This window comes from Pimephales promelas, chromosome 15 (genome assembly GCF_988280905.1).
Source record: "Pimephales promelas chromosome 15, fPimPro1.hap1.1, whole genome shotgun sequence".
NCBI classification, from domain to species: Eukaryota; Metazoa; Chordata; class Actinopteri; order Cypriniformes; family Leuciscidae; genus Pimephales; species Pimephales promelas.
The window spans coordinates 18,997,964-19,013,830 of NC_142783.1; the positions used below are offsets into that span (position 1 = coordinate 18,997,964).

The 15,867-nt window shown below is 37.1% G+C and overlaps 2 protein-coding genes across 3 annotated transcripts; one reads left to right on the plus strand and one right to left on the minus strand.

Moving 5' to 3' along the window:
- The first annotated feature begins 717 nt into the window (after positions 1-717).
- On the plus strand, positions 718-6,376 carry LOC120478638 (solute carrier family 35 member D3). The gene is made up of 5 exons (XM_039670624.2): positions 718-1,045; positions 1,436-1,553; positions 1,726-1,933; positions 2,874-3,171; positions 5,184-6,376. The coding sequence occupies exons 1-5, from the start codon at positions 1,036-1,038 to the stop codon at positions 5,570-5,572; spliced, it is 1,023 nt and encodes a 340-aa protein (XP_039526558.2). The 5' UTR covers positions 718-1,035; the 3' UTR covers positions 5,573-6,376.
- Positions 6,377-7,007: 631 nt separating this feature from the next.
- Positions 7,008-14,999, minus strand: ecd (ecdysoneless cell cycle regulator). Of its 2 annotated transcripts, XM_039670569.2 has the most exons (13): positions 14,855-14,999; positions 14,485-14,708; positions 14,110-14,315; positions 13,372-13,550; positions 12,870-13,062; positions 12,290-12,418; positions 11,956-12,081; positions 11,774-11,859; positions 9,767-9,873; positions 8,883-9,093; positions 8,716-8,783; positions 7,583-7,800; positions 7,008-7,502 (listed from the first exon to the last, which is right to left on the minus strand). In XM_039670569.2, exons 2-13 carry the CDS (start codon positions 14,693-14,695, stop codon positions 7,293-7,295), a joined length of 1,944 nt encoding a protein of 647 aa, XP_039526503.2. In that variant the 5' UTR covers positions 14,696-14,708; positions 14,855-14,999; the 3' UTR covers positions 7,008-7,292. The 2 variants fall into 2 exon arrangements, with proteins under 2 accessions (XP_039526503.2, XP_088976410.1); XM_089120284.1 differs by lacking the exon at positions 14,855-14,999 and having other exon boundaries at positions 14,485-14,812.
- Between the last annotated feature and the right edge of the window lie 868 nt (positions 15,000-15,867).

Genomic DNA, 15,867 nt, shown 5'->3' on the forward strand with positions numbered 1-15,867 from the left:
GATGTTTTGTTGACCCTGTCTGTATGCCTAGCCTACATTTTATTGTAGGGGCCAATTGGAAGCCATATTAACAAGCATAACATAAAATGATCTGTAGGCCTACTTTTTAATTCCATAGACTGTGAGTCACTCATGTTTAGTCATATAGGCCTACTTCTTGCTCAAATATGGAGATAGGAAGGCATATTCAAATGTGTCACGTGACACATCCAGCTGAGTTCCCCTTAGACATTCAGAAGTACATACTTACGGGGCTTTAGGAAGGGCCTTCCTATGCAAACGCTGCTGAAGTCTATAGTCGTATTAAATTTGTAGCCTATTACATTGTGTAGTCTAATTAATTATGCTTTGACATTACAAATATTAAGCAGCCAGTATGTTGAGGGAATGGTGATGACATTAAATATAGGTTAGGCAAACGAATTTTCCCTTATTCTGTTTTACATTTATAACCATACATTATCTGCCCATTGAAGAAATAAGGCAATCGTCTTAAGTACACAACAGAATGATTAAATAGTTTTTAATCATTCTGTTGTGATTAAAACAAACGTAGGCTATACTTGAAAAGTAAAATTTTGTTTGTATTTTACAAAGCAATAAAGCATAACACGCCTAAATTGTTAGTCACCTGCTTGGTTAATTATTTGTGCAATTTGTAGCACACAACAACAACTCTGCGTCGACGACAGGAGACTGTTTACCGAGCTTACCGAAGCGCGTTCACGCTGCGAGGTGACGTTTCAATCATTAACTCCGCTTGTCCTCTGCTTTGAGTCCATCGCAGAAGTCAGTTTATGTTCTCAATGCACTCAAACTAGTCACGAGAGGGGGGCCAATCAACGGAAATATCTAAATCCAGGATGAAACACTGGTCTTAACGGTGGAAAGAAAGTCTCTCATCGAGGGAAGTTACATTTATTTGTATTTTCAACTCTCAGAGTGACAGCTCAAAGTACACATCCGCTTGTTTCGTGACCTTAAACTAAACAAGTTTCAATCAATCCGTGATGGAAATACACAACGGATTGTCTCATGAAGCAATGTGAGTTGGTCTATCTATCTTAACGTCAATAATGTTTTCTGTATAATATATTTTTAATATGCTTAGATAATTTATTTTCATTAGCCTATATTTTAATAATTGATTTGACTTTACATTTTTTTTTTAATTTTGATTTATTTGAATGAAATGGCTTTCATTTTAAATTAATTTGAATAAAAGTGTTTTCAAAATGACATTTCACAGGACAAAACATGACATATGGTTATGTTTTGTCGTTATTTCAATTGCTTAAATGATTATTGGCTAAAATAATGGTCTGTCTTTATTATTTTTTACCTTTATATATATATATATATATATATATATATATATATATATCTTTTAATTTATTAGCCTACTTATTTTTAATTACTTGTCTTTTGTGTACAGGTAGTTTTACATCCATCCTTCAACCCCATGCTTTAAAGGGGTCAAAATCTAAATCCGTATTCCACTCCACCGGGTGGACCACTAGTATGGACCCATGGCAAAATCTGGTGTCCAGATGGTGAGATTCAAATTTTTAAATGTGAATACTTGCAAATAGTGGCCATAAAATCATCTTTATTATCAGTGCTTGTGAGATTAATCAGTATCTCGAATGTGATGATATTTTTAGGTGCAAAATGGCAATAATATCAAGCCATATTTATTTTACTGTCTGTCCATTTGTGTTTTAGTTCGGCGTGGTGGCAGATGCATACGCCGCATGCTCTCAGAGCTTGTGTGTATGAAGTGTGTAAACCCCTGGTGCCATTCCTGCTGTGCATCGCAGCCCTGGTGATTGTGATTGTGTACGCTCTAGCAGATAATCTACACAGTTTTGTAAGCAGGATCTTCATTCCCCAGTATCACTATCCTTATGCGGTGCCACTTGCATTCATACAGGTACTTTGCTCACACACATACATCTTTATCAGTTCTACATCTTTTTTATGATCTTGATCATGCAAATTTTATGCCTTATGTAAGTAATGATGAGATGATTTGGCAGGCTTTTTAGTCATGCAATGCATTTGGGGTTAGTGCAGAAAGTTCTGGACAGTTTTGAAGAACCTGATTGAATTGAATAGAGTACATTTTAATGCTTAAAATGAAACTATTTATAATCACAAAGATATTTTGCAGTATGTCTAAGCTGCTGGTGCTCAGTAAACAAGGACTATGTTAAATGGACCATCACTATTTAAAGTCATGAGAAATGGGCACATATCCTGTATCATCATCAATGTTAGGAATGCATGAATGTGTATATTGATTATCTGTAGGGTGTAAAGCACAAGACTGGGCAGCTCTTGGATGAATCATTAGGTGTGCTATATGTGATCATTGGACTAGTGCTATAAATTCCTTTACAAGAGTCCTTTTAGTGTTCGTGTGTTTTCATATTATGGCTGGCTATAAATCTAGGATGCAGATGGGATGTTGGCGATCGACAAATCGAAGATTTTAGGTTAAAATATATATCTACAGTGCTTTTCATGTAACATTATCTTTTTTGTATATTTTTTTTTTCGTTTCGACAAAAAATACAGAAAGCAGGCCTTCAATAATTTTGTAAATCAAAGACACTCTTAAGTAAATTACATACCAAAACAGTATTATTAATAATCATAATAAAAAAAAAAAAAAAAAAACAGAACACTTCCTCTAAAACAGATGTTCAGAACACTTCCTCTAAAATTGCCTTTAGTGTTTTTAGGTACATAATGGAAAGTTTGCTGTATATGTCTCTCCTGGCATTTATGGCACCTGTCATGATTGAATCTCTGATGTGTTGTTTTTAGAAGCATTGAACTACCTCTTTTTCCTGCTTTGTTCCCTCCAGGTGCTTCTGAATCTCATGGCACTGCTAGCTTTGCATGGTGTGGGCCTGATCCACCTGAAACCTTTTTCACTGAGGCTAGCCGAGCGTTTGTTTGTGCCGGCAGTTTGTGGAAGTGTCCAGTGTGTTCTGGCCGTATGGGCTGAAGCCTGTTCCCACTCTGGCCTGTACCCTCTAATCACTCGCTTCCTCCCAATGGTCAGTGTGAGCTTGGGTCACCTGTTTGCACTGAATATGCCAGGCTCCATCCATGTCTCCTTCCTTCTGACAGTTCTCACCATCGCCTCCGTCAGCGTCACAGGTATGATGGCTTCAAATACGGGACGTTTCACTGGGACACATTTCTCAATACTTTTTCCCCCCAAAACTCTTCACACAGCTCTTCTAATCAACTTTCAGCTTGGCACTGGAGTGAATTTCACATCCAAAATGCAATATATGTTACATGGTTCATGTTTACATACCAGTACAAAATTATTCCCAAGTTGTCTTTTGGATAATGAAAAGACTCGTTCGGCACAAGAATGATATATATATATATATATATATATATATATACAGTAACTAATGGAAACTTTATGAGCATCCACACCAACAAAAGATAACATTCTGCTTATTATAAGCAAACACTGCAAATATGTCATCTGTCGCTTTAAATGCTCGAGCTTTGAGGAGATTTGGGGTGGGGTTTGGGATCAGGGGGTGGAGATGGGTAGGATTAGGGATCAGGGGGTGGAGATGGGTAGGATTAGGGATCAGGGGGTGGAGATGGGTAGGATTAGGGGTGGGGTTAGGGATCGGGGTGGAGATGGGTAGGATTAGGGGTGGGGTTAGGGATCGGGGTGGAGATGGGTAGGATTAGGGGTGGGGTTAGGGATCGGGGTGGAGATGGGTAGGATTATGGGTGGGGTTAGGGATCAGGGGGTGGAGATGGGTAGGATTAGGGGTGGGGTTAGGGATCGGGGTGGAGATGGGTAGGATTAGGGGTGGGGTTAGGGATCGGGGTGGAGATGGGTAGGATTAGGGGTGGGGTTTGGGCTCAGGGGTGAAGATGGGTAGGATTAGGGGTGGGGTTAGGGATCGGGGTGGAGATGGGTAGGATTAGGGGTGGGGTTTGGGCTCAGGGGTGGAGATGGGTAGGATTAGGGGTGGGGTTAGGGATCGGGGTGGAGATGGGTAGGATTGGGGTGGGGTTTGGGATCAGGGGTGGAGATGGGTAGTATTAAGGGATGGGGTTTGCGATCAGGGGGTTGAGATGGGTAGGATTAGGGGTGGGGTTTGGGATCAGAGGTGGAGATGGGTAGGATTAGGGGTGGGGTTTGGGATCAGGGGTGGAGATGGGTAAAGATTAGGGGTGGAGTTAGGGATCAGGGGGTGGGGATGGGTAGGATTAGGGGTGGGGTTAGGGATCAGGGGGCGGAGATGGGTAGGTTGGTTTAGCTATATGTAAGGTGGTAAAGTGTAAAGATCCAACTCTTCCCCCTGGATTTCGTGTTCTGCAATGAAGTGATAATGAAGTTGCATGGCAATCATTACATTGAAATTTTGGATTCGTGGCCAAGCAAATCCCCGGATTTTAATCCTATAGAGCAGTGTTTCCCAACCCTGTTCCTGGCGGCACACCAACACTGCGTGTATTCTTTGTCTCCCTTATCAAACACACCTGATTCAACCCATCAGCTCATAATCAGGTGGGTTAATGAGCTGATGGGTTGAATCGGGTGTGTTTGATTAGGGAGACAAAGAAAAAACGCAGTGTTGGTGTGCCGCCAGGAACAGGGTTGGGAAACACTGCTATAGAGAACCCGTAGTCAATCCTTAAAAGGCGAGTTACCTTTTACAAGAGCACAAATTTTGATTAACTCTGAGTACTATAAGACAAGAATGGCTCGCTATCAGTCAGGATTTTGCCCAGAAGCTGATATCCAGCATGCTAGAGTGAATTGCAGAGGTTATGAAGTAGAAGGGGCAACACTGTAAATACTGCCTGAGTATACACTAAATGTTTTTTTGTTTTGTTTTCTGGCCAATAAAAGCCTTTAAGCAATTTATAAGTTTTATTGTTTTCGGGGTATACCATAGAAACATAAGACTAAAAAATAATCTACAAATACTAAAGCAGCTAACTTTGCGAAAAACAAAATTTATGCCACTGCCAATAGTGGCCATGACTGTAAATGATCCGCAGTTTAGCCCACATAGATTGCTGTTGTGCTCACTGTGTGAAGAGTTTTGATGTAAGGATTGAGAAATGGGTCTTTGCGATTGTTAGAACAGTAATTCTGATTTTTAATCGCATTTTTCTCTTTCCAGCCTGTGAAGGACTGCATGTGATGGAACCGCTGGAGTACGTCTACTCTCCTCTCAGCCTGGTCCTACACAGCTTGTCTCTTGCCTGGCTGGCTAAAGTATCCCAAACGGAGCGAAGCCATGCCTCAACCTTTGACCTTTACTACAATCTGACAGTGTCACGTACCCTCTTATTAGGGTTCCTGTGTGTTTTGCACCCTGACGGCCCAAAGGCACTGATTTATGGCAACTGGCACAGTCTGCTGTTTCTGGGATACATGCTCGGGATGTTGCTGCTGGGTGCTGTGCAGCTTCTTTTTGTGGATGTAACAGCGCTGTATTTATCTGCTCTCCCAGCAGCCGTGCTGCATGCGACCAGAGGACTTGTACAGCCCTTGTTCAGTTTGCTATAGGACATACGGACCGATCAAAGCGTAGATCATTCTGACGAGCAAAAGTCTATGTAGAATAGCCAATCAAATACATGATTGATGATAACAGTATTAAAACTGAATTTATAGGTGTGAAAACCTTGTGTAAAGATAATTTGAATTAATTATTTTATATGGTTACACTACCAGCACGCACTGACGTGCGACTTCTTTCTTTGCTTTCACTGAAACTACGACTTAGGTGTTTTCATGAAGGAACTAATACGTTCTGGAATTCTATTGTAAAGACAAAATCCAGGTTTCTCAGACATCTCAAACCAGCTTTTTTTGTACAGACTATATTATTCCTAGTTAGAATTACCCATTATTTTCTATTTGTCAGCTGGAAGCTCTGAGAATGAAAATAACTAATTATATTTTGCATAAAGAAAAGTAGGACCTTTAGGGGTTAGTGTGTTGTAATTTTGATGATGGTTTCACCACAATTCCACTTTTCACAGAGAAAAAAAAATCATTCCCAATACCTCAATGCAAAAATTAAGTTATTGTTGTGTTGGTATTAATTTATGCCTTTATTTTGTGCTTTTATTTTTTTTAAAGTTAGACAGGAAGATTTTCTTTACTGTATTAGTAATGAAAATGACAAACTAGCATCTGAATTCTTTACAGTAATGGGAATGGAGAATTTGCTTGACTTGGGCCTTAAAAATAAGCCTCATTTTTTAATGCAATATATATAGAAGGTGAAAAATGATCTAAGCATGTTCTTGACAAGCTTTGTGAGATTCACCGAAGTATATTATTCTACAGTAACCTTACTCACAACAGAGCCTTTCAAATGCATGGTTTGTAGAAATCACAGCCATAAGTAGCATATCAACAATTTAAGACTATTACAATAGTAATATGTATTATTTAAATAGAAAACCTGTGATTCATGTATTTGTTTAGCTCCTAATTTACAGTGCCGACTACAGTATTATTGTTAAAGTATGGAGCAAATAAAACATATTGAGGTTTTCTCATACACAAACTAAATTCCCAAGTGTTTCAGCTTCTTTCTTGTCATTTCTTCGTATGTAAATTGTATGTATTAAATTTCCTGCATTTTTTCTTAATGACGGAAGTGGTACGTAATGCACAAATTTAGACGACCAGAAATCCTAGAACTCGTTGGTGTTGTTACCTGCATAGGCCAAAGTCTTTCCAAGTGAGAATCAAGAGGTTAAAAAAGTTCACCATTGGAGCTGTGTGGCTTTCCTTCTAATCAGGCATGATTGATTTATCAGTACAGACTTGGTTAATGTTACACCAGCATGCCATTTGTTTGGTTTATCAGTGTAGATAAGCACAGGGAAACATTCCCCTTCCTTTTCTCTGACAGATAGCTGAGCTGTAGCTGATATTTCTGTTGTAGAGCATTACTATAGGTTCAACAAAATGACACTAACTGTAATTAGAAACATCTCAAAATATTTTCTTTATTCCAAAAGAGGGAGTAAAATATGTTTTAATTATGAACAACATGATAAACAACTTATCAGATTATGTGCAGGAAGAAATTCCCAGTCAATTTTAATGGAAGTGCTCTGTTTTGAAGAAAACATCAATGTTTGGAGGTACTAGGTGTGGAACGGAAGATAATAAATTCAAATATAATCAGCTGATAATCAGCAGTTTACTAGGTGAAGGAACGCTGAGTGCGTGATAAGAATCTGTGAGATGATTCTTCTATTTCTTATCAGGGCTGATCTGCGTCAGGTGGGATGTGGATGCCTAGACTCTGCAGTAGATTAGACGCAGGCCCAGCTAGACCCACCTGAGAAGCTAGAGATTCAAGTAAATTTGTAACCAGGTTGAGATCCACATCAAGCGGCTGGATTTCGTCCTCAGCAAGCTCTGAGCCCGAGGTGGCTGATGAGCTTTTAGATGCATCTCCTTTATTACTGGCCTATAAAGGAAGCAGAAAAATAAATCAAAAGCTTTTACAAAGTTATGGGCGCAGGGTAAACAACACCTGTGGATACTTACTCTGTTATTCTGTGTAAAGCTTTGGCCAATATTTGTGCTTTGCAGTTCCTGGTCCATTTCATCCATGTACTTCTTCAGATTCTCCAGCTCCTCTGAACCTGTCTGCTCCTGAAAGCCACCATTCGGCACTTCTTCATTCTCATCGACATCATTGTCGTCCTCGTCATCATCATCATCATCATCAAAGTCGTCAGAGTCTAACTCCTCATCCTTAGTTCCTGTAAAACAGGAAGTGCAAATTATAAGTGCATTTCTGTAGCATAGAAAATTCAATTTAAAACATAATAAAAGATATAAAGATTAGTGGTTGAACAATACGAACGATAAATTTGATGGCTGATATAATACCGATATATATATATATATATATATATATATATATATTAGGGCTGTCAAACGATTAATCGCATCCAGTGTATAATTATTTTGTATATATATAAATACATACACATGCATGTATATTTAAGAAAAAAATACTATTTATATATAAAATATTTATATTTATATATAATATAAAGTATATATAAATCTATACACAGTATATACATGAAAATATTTCTTAAATATATACAAGCATGTGTGTGTATTTATATATATAAAATAATTATGCACAGTGCACCCACATATATTTTGTAAACACAAACTTTTATTTTGGATGCGATTAATCGTTTGACAGCCCTAATATATATATATATATATATATATATATATATATCAGAGTAAAATCACATGCTGAAATTAAAAACAAATTGCATCCTATTTAATAAATTAGAAATACATAACTTGAAAATGACATGAAAATAAACAGATTTATACTTTAGATGGCAATTTCTTGATTCGGTAATCCTATTATAGTATTTTTGACAAATAAAGAAATTAAAAATATGAATAAAAAGAAAAGTAAGCACTGTACCCAACAGCGCACTCAGTAATCTGGTAAATCTGTGTGGGAAAACTATTTTTTTTCAAAATGTGAAAAAAGTGGCCAAATATATACAAGTCCTGTCATGATAAAAGTCCTGGTCCCGATACACTGGATAATAATTGAAAAAAAATGACATGATATATAAATATATATTGATGATATATCGGTTGAACGCTAATTCATAAATATCACAGAAAGTCAAACTCACCTAACAATCTATCAAGAGCACCGGTAACTGCATCTGGATCAAAACTGAAGGGCTCAACCAAGCAAGACCTGAAACACAATTTCAGGAAAAGAAAGTCAAATTATCATGGCACTATAATAATAACTGAACTTGAAGTATTGACAATTATTCAGATGGAGTATCATTACCTGGGTATTTCAGCACCTTCATGAGAAGACATGGCATTGATGAAGTTCTTCATGCCTTGCGTTACAGCTATCAGACTGTAGCCAGCTTCTTCCTCCTGGACCTCCTCATCAGGCTGTGCCGTCTTACGAGTGCCATCACTCATTCTTCGACTTCCTTTCTCCTCAAGCAGCCTCTCCAGCTCCTGAGGTGAGATGTCCAACCACGCATCACCTACAGGGGGAGATTGAGAGGATACTTAATTAAAGGAGAACTCCGGCAAAAAATGAACCTTTGGTCTAATAAAACATCGGTACTGAGATTTGTTTTCATGATAATCGAAAGTAAAGAGTTGTATCTCTAAAAACTGTTTAGCGTATGACGCTAGTATATGAGGGCATATAATAAGTAAAAAGAAATCGCTAGTTTATACCACTAACAAGGCTCAAAATAGCCCCACAGTAACACAGTAACATAATGAGCATTCCTACATGCAAAACGAAGCATTGAGAACATTGTACGTGCACAGACAGTTTAATAAGAAGATACTTAATAAAGACAGACCACTTCGTGTATACAGACAGGAGCCATCTTTGGAAAACAGTCTCGACCAGTCGAACCACGAACGACATGCCAATTGAGCTGAACTGTATAAAGCTCAGCTAACTTCTGAACTGTATGAACATATGTTCGTGGTTCGACTTGTCGAGACTTGACTAGGTACCAATGTTTTATTAGACCAACGCTTTATTTTGCGCTGGAGTTCTCCTTTAAGACAAGACAGAAATAATATTTATGCTCAATTCACAGGGTAGATTCACTTTCAGGAAAAGCAGAGAAAATATTCGAAATGCCAAGCCAAAGAGGAAACAATCCTCTTTTAAATAGGAGAAAAATTGGTACATACTATCCTCTGGTGGTAGATGTGCCTCTTGGTTTTTGAGGTCTTCCAAATTAAAGGAGGCGCACTCCAAGACTTTCAACACCTCATCACCAGGATTATGAATATCAGGCCTTGAGAAAGATTAAAATAATATATACACACTTTTATTTTAGAGTTTGGATTTTCTAATGTTCACCAAGGATACATTTATTTAATCAAAATACAGTAAAAAAAATATGTAATAATAATTATAATATTGCGCCACTTATTATATTATGTTCTTATATTAATGGAATTATTATTGAAAAGATTCTTTAATGAAGAAAAAATTTCAATGCCAATTTTGGTAGACTTTTGCCTTAATGGGCTTTATGCCCAGCTGCAATACTTCCTGAACTTCAGCCAGCTCCTTGTTTCCTGTCTGGCATTATTGGCTAAATTGATTAATTCAGGTGTGTCTGATTATTGTTGCCATGACTACTGAGGTCAGGTACACCTGAATTAATCAATTTGGCCAATAATGGCAGACAGGAAACAAGGAGCTGGCTGAAGTTCAGGAAGTAGTGCAGCTGGGCATAAAGCCTATTGCCAATTTTGATAAATTGAATGTATTATTTCCGATAAATTATTAAAAAAAAAAAAATGTAATAGTATTTTCACAAAAAAAAAATGGTTTAAAGTAATTCAAAATAATCCAGTGAGATACCCCAGTGAGAAAAAAACAACAAAAAAACAACGATACAGACTAAATCCAGAAGACCAGCAGCAACATCTCCAAGATGCTTGAATAAACCAGCCAGCAAAGCTATGTGATAAACAATGTGCAAGTGTACCTAAGGGTGGTCACTCACACCAAACATTGATTTAATATATTTAATCAAAGTTAATTCATAAATAAAATCTACATATGACGGTCAGTTTCTTCAAGCATCCTTGAGACGTTACCACAGTTTTTCTGGATTTAGTCTGTCTCAGTTATTTCTGTTTCTTAAAGTAAACCCAGACAGACTCAATGATGCGGAGATCAGATCATACCGGCTGTTGTCAGACTCCTTGTGTATGCAAAAATCCAGTGGTGGAGGAAGTACTGAATCTCAGTACTTAAGTAAAAGTACAAATACCCAGATAAATATTTACTTTAGTAAAAGTAGAAGTAACACAATGACAACCATACTTAAGTAAAAAGTAAAAAGTACTTTATTTTAAATGTACTTTAAGTATTAAAAGTAAAAGTACTTGCATAACAATTTATTATCTTAATGTCTATTTTCTAATGATTAATAAAACATTTAATTCTAACTCATTCAACCTAATAGCCTACTCCTATAATGATGTTCAATAATGATGGAAAAAAATGTCACCATTTCTGAAACAAGCTTGCAATTAGGCAATACACATCATGCTTATCCTTACTATTATGTTAATAACTATGTTTGGTAGTAAACGAGATTAATTTATGGTGTAATTCTGAACCTCTTGGCTTGCCATAATCCTAACCAAACCAAATGTATATTACACACGGTGTGTTTCCTATGCACGTAAAAACAAATTTTCGCGTATGAGTTGCACGATAAACACACTGCGTGTGAGACGCATGTGTGACCGGGTTGATATACTGTATCTATGGCAACCAAACGTCACTGGTGAGACAAACGTGCAACGAACGGACGGTCAGATTACGTTTTGGCAGGGGAAAAACTGATCAGAAAATGTAACGAAAATGTAACAGAAGTTGTAGAAATGTAGTGGAGTAGAAAGTAAAATAATTGCTACAAAATGTAACGAAGTAAAAGTAAAAAGTAGGCACTATTTATTCTACTTAAGTAAAGTAAAGATATGTGAAAAATGTACTTAAGTAAAGAAACGAAGTATTTGTACTTCGTTACATTCCACCACTGCAAAAATCTCACTGGATTATTACAATTAATGGCAAAAGGAATGCTTGGAAATGTAAACTAGTTTGCCACAAAGAGAAAGTAAAATTAACTCTATACTGTGACAGTCAACTATAAATAAAAAAGCCGCTCTCACCGATGAGTGCTGGTTACCGACTGCCTGAAGAAACTTTCTGCTGATGTCAGTAAGTCTTTGTATCGAGCTGATCCTTCTAGTTCACTCTGGGTTCACAAAAATAGTCAAACACACAAGTAAAATCTTTATCCACACAGATAAAATGATCTCTCAGTATTTTCAACACAGAAACTCTTTCCTACCTTAAAGTAGCCATTCTTTTTAAGGCTATCTAAAAAGCCTCTCCATAATGGGTTACTTCTGACTGAAGACTCTTGCTCTGATGAAGAATGTCCACTTTTGGAGCACATGATTTCAAAGCCATGGGCCTTAGGTACGAACACAAGGTAGAATACATTAGCACCATGTGCTCTATAGTTACAAAATGTATTGTATTGCATGGCAAATTGTATTTCAGAGCATATGAAAAATTAATTTCAATGGTACAATCTTTGGAGAAAAACACAATCTCTATGAAATGAGATCTTCACTGTAATAGTCAGCTTTCTCTGTACACGACTCATGTCATACACTCACCAGTTTCATTCCCAGCTCGTAAGCTCTGTACTGGGGATGAGAGCGGGCGGGAAGCGTGAAACCACTCCGCCGATCTGGAACAAAACTTTGTTGTTGCAGCTGTGCGTACAAGCATCGAGTAAACTTCACCTACAGGAAAGGGGGAAGGGAACGGATTTGTAGTAACTGGAGGAGTTCTCAAAAAATATAACAAAGCTGTGGCAAAACTGAGTCTTCAGTGTCACATGATCCTTCAGAAATCATTCTAGTACGCTAATTTGGTGATAAAGAAACATTTCTTCTCATTGTCAATGTTGAAAACAGTTGTGTTGCTTAACTTTTGTGGAAGCTGTGATTTTATTTCATTTCTTTTAATGAATACAGTTCAAAAGAACAGCATTAAATAAATAACTATAATACATTTTATTATTTTTATTGCAAATATATTTATTTTTTACATCCTTGCTGAATATAAGAATTCATTCATTTTTTATTTATTTTTTTAATTCAGACACCAAACATTTCACCGGTAGTGTATGTGACAGAATTCAGCAAGTATTTTCCCACATAAAGATAAATTCAGAACAAAAGTGCTTCTTACTGATGTCATAACTCTGGTGTCAGGAGGAAACGTGAGGAAAGTACGGCAGGCCTGGAGGTCAACAGGGTCACGCAGATAGAAAGCAGACACAGCCGGGGCTATAAGGTCAGGCCTCCTAGACAACACCACAGCGATGCCCGCCGGCACGTAACAGTGGGTGCGGTGGAAATTCTGCTGGATTATATCTGGATACCTGCACACATACACAAACAACTGTTTACTGTTTGCAAAAATAAGTTTAAAACACTAGAACAGAAACAACTGAATTGCTTATTTAAAAGTGCCCCTCCATGCTATTACATGCATCCAAGGTCAAAAAACATAATTTTTTTCATAACGTATATTGCAGCACCACCTCTTTTCTCACAATATCTGAAGCTCTGAAGATCTCTGAAACTTTGCAGACCTTTTACATTCACCAACAGCTGTATTTCACACACCATGAAAGGTCAAATATGAAAACGCATAGTAGGGGCACTTTAAACAATGATATCACTCTCACCCATCCAGCCTCCTGGCCAGAGCGGAGCGTATGGGCTGTTCGGCTAAACAGCTCTCAGCGTGTGAGTGCAGCATCTCTAGAGCTTGACCCACAGCAGGCACTGAGTCTCTGGGCCAGCCAACCTCTCCAGAACGTGTACGGTTGGGTAATATGTGCAGCTCTCCCCGGTACAGGAACACCTGAGCAACACAATTACAGACATTACAAGTCATAAGCCAGCCAATCAGACTATAAATGCACTATATACACAAGGTTAACAAGAACAGCCTTACTCTAAAAGAGAAAGAGAGATTTGTGTAATTTTTTATTCTTGCAAATGATAACCATCCATCACTGATTAATGCAAACTCTGGTCTGGTGACAGTGCTGGAATTAAAAGTTAATATGTTAATGTTAAATGTGTAAGGGTCACAAGTTAATTATTCATTTATATAGATTTGGAATTAAATAATTGTGTAACATTATATTTCTGAAAACTATATTACTTAATGATGGTCATTTGCAGCATTTTGGGTAGCTTTTTTGACAGTGTAATATTTTTGTTTCCAGTTAATAAACAAGTTATTTGCAATATTGGATGTTATTCGAGTTCAACTCATCCTTGTCTATAAGGAATGCATCAAATCGTACAGACTGCTGCATCATAATGATGCTTGTATTTTAAAGAATACCATGGTCTAAAACTCATGATAAAATCATGGTACTAGACTACTAGTATTTAAAATGTCCAATACAAACCCTATTTTCACTGCTGTCAGGGTCCAGCCATTTTGGCAGGTGTTCAGCTGCTTCAATCAGAATAAACTGTCCATCATTATCATAAACAACAACAGCTACATCACTAAAGGTGCGTGTGATCTCTTTTAGCAGGTAAACGATGAACCATTCATCCTCAACATTATCACCAAACTCAGTAACACCACCCAGGTGTGCAGGCACATCACCTATGGAGTGAAAATGAAGAAAAAAAGGAAGTGACATGTTTATAAAGGTTTCATTGCAAACAAATGATAAAAAATAAGCAATTCTGTGGAGCGTATACATTCGTGACTACCACAAGGAGAATGGCAGAAATTATACTCACACACACGTGTGTGTGTGTATTACTCTTACCTTTCTCAGGGTGGTATCTTATATTGAAGGGCTGATGTTGCCAGATGTACGGCACCAGAAGAGGGGCGATCTCAGCGAGGATGTTCTGCAAGATCTGTTTAAGGGACTTTTCATTGGCTTCTGCGTCTGATGGGTCAGGGTGAACCAGAAACAGCTGATACTGGACCGCGTCTTCGGGAATGGCAGGTCTTCTCAAAAGATCCATGTTCATGTCTCATTATACCCTAAAAGTTGAGACGAGCATAAAAGATCACGCCACTGATTTGGAACGAGGATAATGTAACGTTAAGTTCACGTGCAGACGCCATACATTATTACGGTTTCTGCAGCATAAGATATTCATTAATGTAGATACCAGTCTGGAAATTACCTGTGAGAGTTTATTAGTTCTTGTTGATTTACGGCGGATAAATTATACTATAACTTGATAAATAAACTGGTGAGAATGACAGTCATGTGGACATCTTGACTTTGTTTTTAGTCTGAGCTCGCGGGATTTTTCCTTACACGCCCCGGAAGTGTCGTTGTTTATGATACAGGTCCTCAGTTCAAAATAAAGGTCGTATTGAGCCATTTGATCTTTTGAGGTTAACAAAATATGAATGTGTAATAAGTAAATGTGGTTATATTTACATTTAGTTCATTTATTTTTTCCTCTTATTTTAGTGATAATTTACACACACACACACACACACACACACACACACACACACACACACACACACACACACACACACACACACACACTAAAATAACTAAAATACAATTTATCAAAATCCATCTCTAGGGTTCAAACTTTATAGTTTGAACAAATAAATGCTAAATTAAAATATTAAGTAATAATTCTATTCAGCAAGGCTGCGTTAAATTGATCAAAAGTAATAGTGAAATATTTATAATGTTACAAAATATTTCTATTACAAATAAATGCTGTTCTTTTGAAATTTCTGTTCTGTTCTTTTCTTGAGCAGAAAATCATCATTACAATGATTTCTGAAGGATCATGTGACACTGAAGACTGCAATGATCCTAAAAATTCAGCTTTGCCATCACAGGAATACGTTTGATTTTCAAAATGTAAAAAAAGAAAAAAAAAGTTATTTTTAATAGTACTAATGTTTCAAAATATTGTATTTTTATCATATAAATGCAGCCTTGATGAGCACAGCCTTCTTTCAAAAACATAACAAAAAAACTTTAACTCAAACTGAACCCAAATCTTTTAATGATACTAAATAAAATTGAATTAATTGGTTGGTTGGTTGGTTGGTTATATCAAAGTTAAATAGAGAACACAAGGAAAGGTTTGTAAGCAAACAATTACCAAATGTAACAGCTGGTTAGTTAGTTACTTTGTTATTTAGGAACATAATTTATAGATGT